Here is a 16,394-nt window from a genome sequence, read left to right on the forward strand (position 1 = left end):
TTCTAGGCTGCAACTTTATTCGGCTGCCATTCAGAAGTTTCATTTTGATCCGATTATACCATCAAGTCAAAGCATTTAGTCCCAATAGCATATCAAAATATGTCTCCGGGTGTACCTGTGAACCAAGTTCAACCTGAGGGTGAACCCGAGGAATGGCCCGGGTACCCCCATATGATAATAGAGGCAACAGCCTTCACCATTGGACCCCAATCCACTCTACACAGATTAAGTTTTTGAGCAGTTTTAAGATCTTGCAAAGAAAAATATGTACAAAGAACATAGTATGTTATGTTTTTGTTTATATACAACTTGTGCTTTTGACCAAAGTCAAAAGGTCAACGGTAACGATTCAACTTACATCAACCAAAAACAAACAGAAGCATGAAAAGTTAGTTAAAACTTTTTCCAGATGATACATTTAAAACAATGAACAATGATGATATATATATCAACTGCTGCTTCCAAACCCAACATATCCTTCCAAATATGAGCAAGTGAGCAACCCTGCTTTATAATCCAATCTAAATAAACTTATCTAATCTCGATGTTTTGGAAGAACGGAAAACCTCTACACGAAGATTAGAAGCTGCACACATTTCATTTAGAAAGGAATCGCCTTTTTCTGATTTAATAATCTCAAGAATGACTCCAACCACCTCAGCTGCAAGACCTATCTCCACGAGCTGTCCTTGCTTTTCACCCCCTTCATATATCAACCGCCAAACTTCTTTATACGGAATCACGTTTTCCAAAAGTATTTTTGCAAGCATACACCCAAGAAACTCTCCTGCTTTTGGTGCATCGTTCACTGCATCCTCCAATGTAGACAGAACAGATTCCAATCTGGATAATGGTGTAACAAAAATCACAATTAGTTATTGTAAGTCATTCAGCCATTAAAAAAATGATTATTAAAAGTTTGGAATTAGTACCCTCTAACAAGGGAGTCTTGAGATAGGATTCCCTCTTGGGATTTAGTAAGATTAATGAGAAGTTTAGCAAGTAATTCACGATCCGTGTTTTTCCTCTCAAAGGAATCGGTCACCCAAATAGATATCATTGACGGATGGAACCAGGGTGCATTCAGATCTTTGATGCAAAAAGCAACCTCCTTTTCATCTCTCGCACTGAAAACAATTTAAACAAATAATTATTTCTTATATAAATGTAAAAAAGTGGTGGATGCTACCTGTAAAATTCTTTAATGGTCTGAATGGACTTTTCATGTAAACGATCTTCTGACAAATTTATATCGGAAGAATCATTTTGTGGAGTAGACGACAAACGAGCCCGTTCAAGTGGTGAAACTCGGTCAAACCCAACTCGTCTTATATTCCTGCTGTGCCGGTTCCCATAGTTCATGTTGTGTTCTTGTATATTGGACGGGTGAGATGAGAACCTTTTAGACGTGTATCTTGAAGCAATATCATCACGTGATGGACCACCATAGCCGATATTAGGACCCCTCATAGACACCCCCCTGGCTAGACCACCGTGTGGCCCGAGGCTTATAGCCTCATCACCCATGGGTCTCAATGGAACCGACAAAGTCATATTTTTAAAAGAGACAAATCTTGAATCTTGACTGCCATAAAAACGAAAGTCCATGGCCAGTCTGCTGGATTGGGCCAGGCGTTCTCGAGCAGAGTCTCGATGCACCTTCCTTCTGTGCTGCCATTTGTTCTTTCTAAGATCGATTGTGTCTTTTAACATGAACCTGACTCGAGAAGAAAGTGTCATATTATTAGATAATGGTAACATCATATCAAAATAAATATCCATGCGTTCTTTCGCGTTTGGGTGATCAATCATCTCCCCGATTGTACTCAATAATATACACAACGCCTCCATATCTTCCTCGTCAGGATTAGGGTTCTTCTGATTAGAACCTAACAGTTTCTTTATGCATTCATGCATGATTCTTTCTGTCAACATTCTTTTCTTGTATAACTCCCCAAGAAGCCTAATATTACCCAACATTCGTCTTCTTGCCTTGACTCGTGCTTCTTCTCGTTCTTCGTCCGTCTGCATAAACTCACCTTCTCCTTCAGTTCTATCCGCTTCTTCTTCTTCTCTCTCTCGTCTTTCAAATTCCTCTTGGCATTTATTCAACAATAATCTCTTAAACGTGATCTTCTCATAATCATCACCAAAAGCAGGTAATTCCACAGCTATACGGGAACAAAGATGGGCATACACTTCAACAAATGTCGGTTCCATTAAAGCCCTATCAAATATTTGACCAGTCATACCAGACAGAGTGTCAGCATTGCCAATATTGATTTGTTTGACTTGATCAAACAGTTTTTTAAAGTTTTGTGGGGTCAACTTGTTTAGAATACTTCTCAATCGTCTTTGTTTCGCTTGTTCCGCATCAGTTACTTTACCAACTTCATACTTCGTTTCAGCTCTATGCAACATTGGATTTGGAGTGTGAGGAGATGCCATTAAGCCCTTCCGATAACCAGTAGCGCACTGCCACCTGTCTGAATCAGAGTTCATACGCTGCAACTGCGGGCCAGTGGACTGAAGAACAGGGTGACTGCAACAAATGATGGTATCATGTAGAACTAAAACATATCTTCAAGAAGATCAAGTATCTTGATATGTAATCAAATTAGTTAATAATTTTGCCAGAATCTGATAAGGCCCAACCAAATACCACATGAACAGATAAGCAACAAACCCGCCCATTTTGTGGTTTCATCATTGAAGATAAAGCTATCAACAATCCAATTTGTTTATTTTCCTCTAAATATTGTTGAACTTTCTTTAAGTTTTTTAATCAAAAGAGTTATTAGTTTCTTATTCTTATTATTCTTGTGTTCTCGGGAGATTTTCAGTTGTCTCGAATAAACCCATATATCATGTATGATACTTCTTTTTGTTCTTGTGTTCATAATTTAGCAACTAATCTCCATGATCAATCTAAAGTTGAAAATTAAATAAAGAAATTTCTTCATCATGGTGTTGCTTGTATCTTGGCAATAACATATATTACTAGGGGCGGCAAAACAAACCCAAATGGGTTGTTTTGGATCAATATGGATGACTTTAAAAATTGAAATAGGTCAGGATGGATCAAAAGAATTTTTCAAGGAGGTCAAGATGGGTTGGGAAAATGCTATTGACTTTTGGTTGTTAGTTATATTAGGGTTTTGGCCCATGTTTTGTTTAGTAGTTTGCTAAAAGCCCATGGGCTCAGTTTAGGGTTTCCCACTTGTATATATATGGGCCCCCTCTTTGTACAATTCATTCATTCAATAAACACCATCTCTTTTACATTGGTTATGGGTTAGAATGGACCAAAACAAGCTCCATCCTTTACTAATTAAAACAAAACCCACGAAACCGAATAAACCAAGAAATTGAAACGAACAAAAACCGAAAACATCGAAAACGAACATATACTGAAACCGACCAAAATCAAACCACCGAATCTGAACCGAGACAAAACAGGTTTTCTTTTTTTTCTTCTTTTGTTTTTTACTTTTTGTGTTTTTAATTTATATTTTGAGATAATTTTTTTAGGGGTTTAAAACCCTTTGTATTTTAACCTTTAGTTGGGTCAAGATGGGTTAATTTACCCATCTTGACCCTACCCATTCTGACTCATCACCCAATCCAACCCAACCCATTGATATTGCCACCTCTATTTAATATTACTACTCGTCTGTCGCATTGAAAACAATTTAATTATTTCTTAAATATATGTAAAGAAAGGTGGTAGATGCTACCTGTAAAATTCTTTAATGGCCTGAATGGACATATCATGTAAACGATCTTCCAACAAATTTATATCGGAAGAATCATTTTTTGGAGACAAGCGAGCCCGTTCAGGTTGTGAAGCTCGGTCAAACCCACCTCGTCTTATATTCCTTCTGTCCCGGTTCCCATAGTACAAGTTGTGTTCTTGTATATTGGACGGGTGAGATGAGAACCTTTTAGACGTGTATCTTGAAGCAATATCATCACGTGATGAACCACCATAGCCGATATTAGGACCCCTCACAGACACCCCCCTGGCTAGACCACCTTGTGGCCCAAGGGTTATAGCCTCATCACCCATGGGTCTCAATGGAACCGACAAAGTCCTATTTTCAAAAGAGTCAAATCTTGAATCTGGACTGCCATAAAAACCAAAGTCCATGGCCAGTCTGCTGGATTGAGCCAGGCGTTCTTGAGCAGCGTCTCGATGCACCTTCCTTCTTTGCTGCCATTTGTTCTTTCTAAGATCGATTGTGTCTTTTAACATGAACCTGACTCGAGAAGAAAGTGTCATATTATTAGATAATGGTAACATCATATCAAAATAAATATCCATGCGTTCTTTCGCGTTTGGGTGATCAATCATCTCCCCGATTGTACTCAATAATATACACAACGCCTCCATATCTTCCTCGTCAGGATTAGGGTTCTTCTGATTAGAACCTAACAGTTTCTTTATGCATTCATGCATGATTCTTTTTGCCAACATTCTTTTCTTGTATAACTCCCCAAGAAGCCTAATATTACCCAACATTCGTCTTCTTGCCTTGACTCGTGCTTCTTCTCGTTCTTCGTCCGTCTGCATAAACTCACCTTCTCCTTCAGTTCTATCCGCTTCTTCTTCTTCTCTCTCTCGTCTTTCAAATTCCTCTTGGCATTTATTCAACAATAATCTCTTAAACGTGATCTTCACATAATCATCACCAAAAGCAGGTAATTCCACAGCTATACGGGAACAAAGATGGGCATACACTTCAACAAATGTCGGTTCCATTAAAGCCCTATCAAATATTTGACCAGTCATACCAGACAGAGTGTCAGCATTGCCAATATTGATTTGTTTGACTTGATCAAACAGTTTTTCAAAGTTTTGTGGGGTCAACTTGTTTAGAATACTTCTCAATCGTCTTTGTTTCGCTTGTTCCGCATCAGTTACTTTACCAACTTCATACTTCGTTTCAGCTCTATGCAACATTGGATTTGGAGTGTGAGGAGATGCCATTAAGCCCTTCTGATAACCAGTAGCGTGCTGCCACCTGTCTGAATCAGAGTTCATAATCTGCAACTGCCGGCCGGTGGACTGAAGAACAAGGTGACTGCAACAAACGATGGATCATATAATCAAATTAGTTAAATTTTTTGCCTGAATCTGATACGGTCCTTTAACCTATTGCCACTAATGATTGATTTAACTTCAACAATTATGTGTTAATCAAATAAATAATGGATGTTCATGTTGTAATCTAAATTAATTTTACCGTGAAAGAAGACATACAATTATATAAACTTGTGCAATTTTCAAAGTTTGCACAACCCATTTGATAAATAAACGACCAAACCGGTTCTAGCACAAAACCAATTAGTGAGAACCGACTTTACTGGAACCGGCTTACTGTAATAGGTTCCGGTTCTATTTTCCAGTCATTTTCGATTCTGGTTGGTTCTTGCGGTTCCAAACCAAACCAGATTACTATAATAGGTTTCGGTTCTATTTTCCAGTCATTTTCGGTTCCGGTTCGGTTCTTGCAGTTCCGAAGCGTTGCACAACCCTACTTTTTGTTTTTGTGTTGATAATTTAGCAACTAATCTCCATTATTATTAATTAAGTTGATCGATCTATTTAATTGTTGTATTGTTGTTCTTCTTTAGTTGTTTTGTAATTATTAACGATATAACAGTAACAGAAATACAAAGAAGTTAATCCTGAGTAGGATTTACCTTTGAAAACAGCATGCACTAGTGTTTATGGATTATCAGCAGCATACAAACCCTAGCTAGCTACCTTCTTCAATCCACATATTAATTGCTTCAGATAGATCATGGAAGACACAACTTTACTTTACTTTACTTTACTTTACTTTGCTTTGCTTTGCTTTGCTTTAGGGTGGTTATAATTATTGTTATATATATATATATATACTACTCCATATATTAAAGCAAGTTGACGTGAAACTGTAGCCTCGTCTACACTGCTCATTCTTAATCTTTTATAGACAAATGCTAATATTTAAAACAAACTCTATTGCTTAACAATAATTTTATCACTTTTTTCACTTGCTATCTGAATTTTGATGATGGTGTAAATAAAATTGAAGACATGTGGGAGCACTATTTCACCGGAATTCGATAATATCCAATATTTAAAACACTTATGTTTACTTTTTAACTTTTGAAAAGGCATAAACATTCGTTGGTTGCGTGTTAACATCGGATAGTGTCGCCGAGAAGCGCGGATGGTTAACCACTAGTATATATTAAAGGAAAAGGCCGGTGGCACTATAGCAATCTTTAGAAACATGTTCACTTATAGGTTACAGCTTTATTCGGCCGCCTTTAAGAAGTTGCATTTTGGTCCGATTATACCATAAAGTCAAAGCATTTAGTCCCAATAGCATATCAAAATATGTCTCGGGGTGTGAGGGGTGTATGGAGATTTATGGCGGGGCGAAGAATAAAATATATCAACGAGAGAGTGTCATATCAAAGGTTAGGAGTTTATTATGATTTGTCATTTAGACCAACTTTATTGCATACCTAAGGGCTAAGGTTATGTTGCAACTAAAAGACAAAAAAAAGAAAAACATTTAAATCCACAACCTATAGTGCTATCAACCTAGCTCACAACCCAATTCCTTACCACATGGTACATTGCTGTTGGTTTGGAAAAAAAAATTTTTGAACGGCCAACTAAGTAACGCCGGGTACTCCGTACGCGGCCCCCATTGGCTAAAGGTACCCCGAGCAGGCCACTAGTCCGGACGGACGGAGCCCCTAGCGGTCCACCTATTGAGGGATTCACCGGATAAAACCCGACCCCCACGCCCGCCAAACGGCACGACAGCGAGGAGCCGGTAAAACCGGGTGAGATCAGGACTCGAACCCTGGCAAGCCAAGCACAACATCACATAACTATAAAGCCAATCGCAACTCATTTCAAAATTCACCTTGCCTATCTCAACTGTAAAAAAGAGACTCTAAAATCTTAGAGGTAAAGAATACCCTAAACAGCACAAAAGGGTGTCCTTTATCCACATAAAAAGTGTGTTACCTCTTCAAAGAACACGTGTGAAATAAAAAACACCTAAAACATACCTGAGCCCGTACCTGCTTATCCAAATTTGGAGGGGCAGAGCTGGTTCGAGCAGGTACCTGCAAATACATACAGCTTATAAAAAGGTCATGAAACTGTATACACGTATCTACTTATCTAGATTAACAACACTCAAAAAAAGTGTTCTTTGCACATAGCTATGATAAATACCTGCATTCCATTTATAACACCGGGACTAATAGACCCGAACTGAAGAGAAAATGCCCCAGAAGCATCAGCCGGTCCTAAGAACAAAAAAACACCAACAAGTACATTGTAATATGCAAGTACTCTTAGAATAACTTAAGCTTAATCTCACATCAAATTTGTTTATAATTCTGAAAAATAACAAACTCTGTACCCTTAACCGGTGTAGAAGGACCTTTGGTGCCAGAATTAAGAGGAACCGCATTTGTTTGCGGAGCCTTTGGCAAGCCCGGTGTGCTTTTCTGGACCGATGCATTAGTCGGCTTTATAGAGGCACCAGTGGATGAAGCAACAGGTGTTCCTAAAATAATTAAATAAACAATATAAAGTTCACAAGAAATGCACGTACGTAACTAGAGTCTACACAAACCCATTAAAATTCTATTGTCCTCACCTCTTAATCTGAGTGTAAAAAAAATAACCAATGTTCTATATAATAAGTAGAGTTAGAACTCAAACAACCAACTCACCTTTTTAAACACTATTTTTCAAAATAAATGTAACTGTTACAATATCTGAAATTATGTTACTCCACTACAGGCATGGTTGTAAAAATCTCGACTAGGCGCCGATTAATCGACAATTAATCCCGATTAATTCCGACTAATCCCCGATTTATCCCATTAATCACTAGTCACCCATCCCACTGCCCGACTAGCGACTACTACAACACTGGCTACAGGTCTACATTTTCTTTTACTGATTTTATCTTTCGTCGATGTAAATACAAAATGATTTGTAAACTTATCTCCAAACTGAAACAAATTGTCCAGTGAACGAAAGTTCAACATAATTTCATTTTATATTGAGCGAAACATCTTTACAATTGAGCTTAATTTAACTATTTTCACTTAAAACACTATCACAAGGAAGCTTAATTTATATAGTTAATCAATAATCATACATTCATACCTCTTAATGCATGTTGAATATGTGCGGTAGCTCGACCACCCGTAGACGAATTCGAAGAGTCCAAACTCACATTCACATTCGGATTCAAAACATTTACCCTAGCTTGTACTCCTTGTGCATTACTACTGCTACCAACTTTATTATAACTACAAAAAAAACACAAATCAAAACAAGCCCTAATTTAATAATTTACTGTTTTGAACAAGTAAAAACCCTAAAAGTTACATTTACCTTTTACCGGAATGAAATGCAGAGCCGCCTCTTCCGCCACCGCCACTACCGTATCGTCTGTAGTGCGGAGGCGCGTTGTTCTCACCTCTGACGGACAAATATTCAGTACGAAATAATAATATATGTCACCTGAAAGGAGGTAAGTTACGATTATTTGATAAATGATAATGATAATGATATTACTACAGCAGCATTATATTATATAAAGTAAATGTGAAAGTGTATGTAATGAGTTACCGGAGGTTAGGGTTTAGTGATCGGTGTACCGGCGATCGGAGACGTAACGCCGGCAGGATATGCTAAAACCCTTGCTGTGTTGCACGGACACCTTTTGGCATAAAGTTATGTACGTACAAGTGTTAAAATTGTCGTATGTGATCTCTATATTATAAGTTTTATTATATTTGTGATGTTGGATTAGAGATGAGGTCGGGACAACATTTGGTATCGATTCTGAAATTTGAAATAATTGGTATTGATATTGGTATCAAAATGTTTAGTTTGGTATCGGTACAATATCGATCTTTCATGTAAATTTTGGAAAATACTAGTTTCGGTACCGGTACTGATCCCTGATTTGGATCTTATTGTTAATGATTAAAAACACTTGATAACCCAGGGAATGAGTCTCTTCTCTAAAGTTTGATATCCACTTCCTAATTGTTTGCATTGGTGATTTGGTGTTGCAATAACTATAGGGGTGTTTGGAATTGCTTATTTTATCTTCTTATAACTTATAAGTTATAAAGTGTTTCAGAAAGTTAAAGATTATGAGTTTATAAATCATGAGTTACACCCCCATAGACTATTATGATTGATAATGATTGATGGGTAATGATGGATTGACGGGCTTGGTTCTGGACGAACCTGACATCCGGGCATATGATGACGGGTGCCAATTCCATAAGGACCTGGTATTAGAATATATAATGATGAATAACATTTCTAGATATACCATGAATGTGCGTAAGTATGGTAATATACGTACTTGTATGTAATAGTTAGATGCAAGAATTAAATATACCACAAGAACATTCATGTAACCTTTTTCTAATAAGTATTGTTTTGCTGGTTCATTTGGCCATTGTTCGACTACTAGATAATATATTTTTAAGGTTTATTGTTACATTGTTGAAATAGCTAGACTGTATTACTTGAGTACGTTTCCTTCGTAATTGTAATCATCTACTATTATAATAAAAGACCATTTACTTGTGTCACTTGTCACTCCCTTAGTCATTCTCATTTTTTTAGTCTTTTTTCAAAAACATAAATTCAACAACCATTATTTTGGATCTGGTCAACTCATTTACCATACTTCCTAAAAATTCGAATTCTTTGTTTATATGGAAAACTGCAATCACGATTTACTAGCTATTTAAAACTTTTCGTGTCTTTTTTTTTCTTAACTAAGATACCATTAGTTGTTTGTTTTTTCGTTATTCATATTTTTGTTGACTATATTTTGCTTAATGTGCAAAGTTTTAACATTTTCATTAAAATCACTTTATTTAATATTTTTAAAATTAAGAGAATTTTAGGTAAACATTAAAACCATTATTAGTTTTTTTAGCTGAAACTTTGGAAACCTACGATTCTGGTTTTCTTGCTAAAACTCTAATCATAAGAATAATTATTAGTTTTATACCTTAAAATCAAGTATTAAATTATATCTTTTTCCTTATTAATACATATATAAGTGTGAAAACAATCATGGTTTACTATGTGTTTAATATTTCAACAACTTTTCAAATGAAATTATCTAATCACACGGGATATGTACCAAATTATAGATATTCATTATTTAACACTTTTAACTAATATAAATGTGAGTGATTTGGTTTTTCAGTTTTTCCTAAAAGTATCCAATTCAATAAAAAATAACCAACGTATATCTTTTTACTTGAAAGAACCTGTGTTCTTACATGGACGGTAATATGTTGTCTTGTCAAGAGTTACAAGCAGGCATGTGCTAAAAAATTTGATTCTTGATAAAAAAGGTAATCTGACCAATACAAGCACAAATGTAGTGTACAAGGAAATGTTCATATTTGTAAAGTATTTGTGTAATGTTTCTTTTGTAATTCCTGTAATTCCAATGTAAATTGTAATTGTATTAACAATATATGATAATTTCGTCATTGCTTGTATATTTCTTAATTTTTAAATTTTAAAATGAGAAAAATATAATTCGCTTCCCTATGCTTTATATGCGGGAGCACTTTACAGGCCTGAGTCCGATTTTGTGTGTTGCGTGCCACTAAAGCATATGGAGGCAATCATAATTTTCTCTTTTAAACTTTTCATCAATTACCCGTGTAATACACGGGCCTCAAACTAGTTATACTTATATAAATAGTTAATCATTATTATACAATATCTTACGGGGTTTCCAAAGTTATATAGGGTATAAAAGCTTATATGTTTTATATCACTCTCCGTCTCCCTCTTTGCGCCATCAAATCTTGGTTGGTTGCATGTCCCCCTTGTGTGGCGACTTTCTTTCTCTTCTTATCTCTCACATCCTACCTCAGGACGCTTATACACCACCCTACCCCCACACACATATATTAGATGGGTGCCCGTATGATGCAACGGGGTGCACGATAGGGATGAGCATGGTACCGTACCGGTACCGAAAATCTCAAATTCTTGGTACCGGTACCCGTACCGAAATATTCGGTTCGGTACCGATACCGGGATTATACCAGGACGGTACTGGGATTATACCGGTACCGAAGGTAAAAAATCGAGAAATATCGGTACCGTACCGTACCGATCCTGAAACTTAAAACTTTGGTACCGATTCGGTACCAACGGTACCGATTTCGGTACCGGTACCGATTTTGTTACGTTGACTAACTAATAATTCTAGTCATTTTAACATGTAACTTTCATTCTAAAACACAAGTGTTTTTATCAAACGGGTTAGCATTGTATTTGTTTGCTTTACTACTTATTTTGTTTAGTGGATGTATTAATTTCATTTTAGTTTTATTGTAATTTTTTAGTATAACGTGTCTTATTGATTATATTAAAACTTATCTTTTCTATTTCATTTCAAATATATATATAGATACAACACAATTCATAATATATATAAAAAGGTGTGTTTTTATAATATCAATATTATAAAAGTAGGTCTACAAGGTCGAGTACTCTCCGAGTACTCGCTACAAGGTATGGTGTCGAGGGGAGTTTCTTTAACTCTGCCTAGTTACTAAAAATTGTTCAAAGGTGGTCAACATTAGTCAGAATCACATCTAGTCGATTAACATGAGTCTATTTTCACTTAAAAATACAACATAATTCGTATTTCTATAATATTAAAGAACGACTATCATTTTTTAAATTACTGATTAACATTTTTTAGAATAATCTAGTGTTTAAAAATGTATTTCTCTTATTTATATTGATATTCACTTATTTTGTTATAAAATATTAGTAAACTTATGATATTTGAAATATATATATCACCCAAAAACTAATTTTCTTTATATTTATCATGTCCGAGTACTCTTCGAGTACTCCCCGAGTACTCCGAGTACTCCCTCCAAGGGTGTCGACCGCCTAGGGACCGCCTAGCGACTTTTGCAACATTGATATATATAAAACGTTTTGTCATGTGTATAGTATATTTATAATTTAGTTTAGCTTTTTATTTGACCCGACCCAAATAGTCCGAAAACCGAACCCTGAAACTTCCGACCCCTGTGAAAAATATTTATGGATCCGTCACTGCATGTGTTAGGAAGATTTGGCTTTAAAAGGATATACCATATGTTTTAACAATCATAAAAAAATTAAGTAAAATTACTCTTTCGTCATCTATACGTGTATTATAATATATAAAGTATAGATAATGGTATATAAAAACACACATTAAGTTTTTTTTATTACCCCATGTCATTGTTAGTGTCGTCATGATTATAGCTCACATCATCTCGGTCGTGACTCTTTTCACGTACATTCCTTTTGAAAGATATTATAACACGTTAAAAAAGATATGACGTGCGAACCATTAATGATCAAAGTGATCAAACACTACAATGACGATGATGGTCTATTTTCAAGAAACATTGAACAAAACACACCATAAAGCTCTAAGGTGTACTACAAATCTAGTTGATTAATATTGCATTCCTTGTAATTGTATTAGAGGTGTATGAAAGTTGATTGAGAATTATGAAGATAAATGGACCAATGAAAGAGTATTACCTCAAACTTAACGAATGTATGAAGATTTATTAAACCTATCATAATTGCCGTTATGTTATGAATATCGGGTATGGAAAACCCCGAAGCACCATTCCCTCATAATACCGTAATTGTTGGTGGCACTGTAATCACCCGAGACTACCCGATTCCAAGCCCAATAACGCCCCGAACATCCTAGTGCTTGTTTATATTAATCAAAGGTGTAGAACCTAGTAACAAACTTAGGGCCCAAGTTTACTTAAAGTTCATACCAAACTCTAATCAAGAATTGACAAAACTTAGCCACCAAGTTTGATTAATCAAATCCCATTCATTTAATTGTGATTTAAATTTTAAATGAATTTTAGTCAAAACATTATTGATTAATCATACACATTTTTTAATTTTATTACTATATTTCTTTTACGTATAAATTTGTCCACTACACATAAACATGATATTTATACAATTCTTATTACGATTAATAGCTATTTTTCTAAAACGGTGATTTTCTTGTGTGTTTAGGCCATCGTACTATCCAATTTGGAGAGCCGCGTTACTTCACTTTGGCTAAACTATGTTGTCTAGACCGAACTCAAACTAACTTCAGAGTTTGGCTTGGGTGTTCCCCCGGAAAACCATACAACCGGCTGCCACTTAACAGTCGTTGTGCCGTCACAAAACCAAAACTTTCTGGTGTAACACACGATTGAATGAAACATGGGTGGGCTCGAGATCCAAACTAACAAGCTTACAAGGTTTAACTCAAATCCTTCATTTCCAATATCCACTCAAAGTGACATAAGCCTTCCTGTAATTAAAAAAAAGTTACTACAAATAAACATTTAATTATCATCTAGTAACATATAATTGATACTGGGTTAGAACCCGTGTGTTACACGGGATGGTAGATAATAAACAAAAACAACAAAATAATAATAACATTAATAATATGATCAAAATTCTAAATATATGTAAGTAACTATCATTATAAAAAAAAAAAGATCAAATATAATTCATAAATCTATAATTTCATCTCATAAATGAAATTACATATTACATTACATAGAATTATTGTCGAAACATGAAATGGATCTGACCTGATCCATGACGATGTTTCCACGGATTTTCGAGATGAACGAACCACGTCTTGATCTTCTCCTCCAGTTGCTTGAGACCTGCAATGGTTTTTCGGGGGTGTGGAGGTGACTGCTAAGAAATCTAAAAGATCTATTGTTTACAGACACAAAAAGTGGTGGTGGCTCTTATTGAGCATGACCCCCTAACAAGGAGGTGGAGACCTCCTTATATAGAGAGTCTCATGGCCACCATCATGGTACCTAATGGGCCTAGCCCAGTTAGGGTTACCTCCACAAAACCCCCTCAGCCCAATAACATTGTATTAGTCCATATAATAAAATAAGCCAAACATAATAAATTTAGGGTCGTAAAACCGGGTTTAGTACCATACCCCTACAAGCCCCCCAAGTCCAGTGTTGCTCCTATGCGCGCAAGCGTTTAGGTGGAGCGCTGGACTTTATGAGGTGTGTTAGGACATGAGGCGGTTCTTTCCCTTTTCTTTGGCCTTATCTTTATTGTCTTTGAGTTTTGGGAGGTTTTCCTCATGATGGTGACGAGCTGTAAAAATAATGAAGCCTGCGCGCGAGGCGACTTATGGATCTATGAGAATAATGAAGCCTGCGCGCGTGGCGTCTTACGAGCTATAAGAATAATAAAGCTTGCGCGTGAGGCGACTTACGAGCTATAATAATAATGGAGCCTGCGCGCAGTTGCGGCTTACGAGCTATAAGAATAATAAAGCTTGCGCGTGAGGCGACTTACGAGCTGTATGAATAATAAAAAAGCCTGCGCGCATGGCGGCTTATGAGCTATAAGAATAATAAAGCTTGCGCGTGAGGCGACTTACGAGCTATAATAATAATGGAGCCTGCGCGAGTTGCGGCTTACGAGCTATAATAATAATGAAGCTTGCGCGTGAGGCGACTTACGAGCTATAATAATAAAAAAGCCTGCGCGCATGGCGGCTTACGAGCTATAAGAATGATAAAGCTTGCGCGTGAGGCGACTTACGAGCTATAATAATAATGGAGCCTGCGCGAGTTGCGGCTTACGAGCTATAATAATAATGAAGCTTGCGCGTAAGGCGACTTACGAGCTATAATAATAAAAAGCCTGCGCGCATGGCGGCTTACGAGCTATAAGAATAATAAAGCTTGCGCGTGAGGCGACTTATGAGCTGTATGAGTAATAAAAGCTTGCGCGCGTGGCGTCTTACGAGCTATGAGAATAATAACAGCTTGCGCGCGAGGCGTCTTATGAGTTGTATGAATAATAAAGCTTGCGCGCGAGGCGACTTACAAACTATAAGAATAATAACAGCTTGCGCGCGAGACGTCTTATGAGCTGTATGAATAATAAAAGCTTGCGCGCGAGACGTCTTACGAGCTATAAGAATAATAACAGCTTGCGCGTGAGGCGACTTACGAGCTATAAGAATAATGAAACTTGCGCGTGCGCGTAGACTGCGCGTCATGCGACGCGCGCAGATGTTGCATGCACGTGCGCATAGGCTCTGGCTTTGTGTTATGCGCCACGCGCAGATGTTGCATGCGCGTGCGCGTAGACTTTATGTCCCGCGCCAAGCGCAGATGTTGCGTGCGCGTGCGCGTAGACTTCATGTCCCGCGCCACGCGCAGATGTTGCGTGCGCGTAGACTGTGTGATATGTGTGAGCATGTGGCACGAAGCCGTATGGGTTTATGAGGATTCCCAACCTTTAAGTTTGGCGCTTGGCCTGATGGGTTTATGAGGATTCCCAACCTTAAGTATGGCGCGTAGCCATATGGGATATTATGAGGATTCCCAACCTTTAAGTATGGCGTGTAGCCATATGGGATATTATGAGGATTCCCAACCTTTAAGTATGGCGCGTAGCCATATGGGATATTATGAGGATTCCCAACCTTTAAGTTTGGCGCGTAGCCATATGGGATATTATGAGGATTCCCAACCTTAAAGTATGGCGCGTAGCCATATGGGATATTATGAGGATTCCTAACCTTTAAGTTTGGCGCGTAGCCATATGGGATATTATGAGGATTCCCAACCTTAAAGTTTGGCGCGTAGCCATATGGGATATTATGAGGATTCCCAACCTTTAAGTTTGGCGCGTAGCCATATGGGATATTATGAGGATTCCCAACCTTTAAGTTTGGCGCGTAGCCATATGGGATATTATGAGGATTCCCAACCTTAAAGTTTGGTGCGTGGCCTGATGCGCGCATGCACGGCGATGGAGTGGTGACTCGCGAGCGCGCGTGCGTGGCGGAGGTCTCTTGCGCAAAACCCACACGGTGGTTTCCGCGGTGGTTTCCACGGGTGCTCACGCATGTTGGCGGAATGGTGACCCGCTGGCGAGCATGCGTGGTGGCAGTCTTCTGCGCAAAACCCGCATGGTGGAGGTCTTTTGCGCGAAACCCACATGGTGGTTCCCGCGGCGGCACATGCATGGCTGCGGAGTGAGAATCCGCTGGCGCGCGTACATGGCGGATGGAGTCTGGTAATTTTTGGATCTGCAATTTAAGAGTTAGATCTGCAATTTTAAACCTAAAATCCAGGTCTGTAATCTAGATCTAGATCTGTAAATCAGATCTAGATAGATCTGAAGCTCGGAGCAGATTTAAAACCATCACAGATCCGGAGACTTGATCATTCAAATCAGGCCGTTTCTTTTTGCACAGATCTGGAAG

General features: G+C 37.6%; 1 protein-coding gene across 1 annotated transcript; it reads right to left on the reverse strand.

The window, feature by feature from the left end:
- Positions 1-505: 505 nt before the first annotated feature.
- LOC143621677 (uncharacterized) lies at positions 506-9,467 on the reverse strand. Its single transcript, XM_077093025.1, has 12 exons — positions 9,453-9,467; positions 9,296-9,339; positions 8,429-8,515; positions 8,198-8,343; positions 7,440-7,586; positions 7,250-7,323; positions 7,081-7,137; positions 5,145-5,155; positions 3,738-5,084; positions 1,190-2,542; positions 933-1,127; positions 506-843 (listed from the first exon to the last, which is right to left on the reverse strand). Exons 1-12 carry the CDS (start codon positions 9,465-9,467, stop codon positions 522-524), a joined length of 3,798 nt encoding a protein of 1,265 aa, XP_076949140.1. The 3' UTR covers positions 506-521.
- Positions 9,468-16,394: the final 6,927 nt, after the last annotated feature.

Source organism: Bidens hawaiensis, unplaced genomic scaffold (assembly GCF_021521415.1).
Source record: "Bidens hawaiensis isolate Kalapana, Puna unplaced genomic scaffold, B.hawaiensis_p1.1 tig00002935_1, whole genome shotgun sequence".
Classification (NCBI taxonomy): domain Eukaryota; kingdom Viridiplantae; phylum Streptophyta; class Magnoliopsida; order Asterales; family Asteraceae; genus Bidens; species Bidens hawaiensis.

What these genes read in the sequence shown, in the direction of transcription:
- LOC143621677 (XM_077093025.1), bottom strand. An exon ending in GCATTTCATTCCGGTAAAAG is followed by an intron (nt 8,344 to 8,428) that starts GTAAATGTAACT and finishes TTTTTTTTGTAG; the next exon opens with TTATAATAAAGTTGGTAGCA. An exon ending in TCCTTCTACACCGGTTAAGG is followed by an intron (nt 7,324 to 7,439) that starts GTACAGAGTTTG and finishes TTTTGTTCTTAG; the next exon opens with GACCGGCTGATGCTTCTGGG.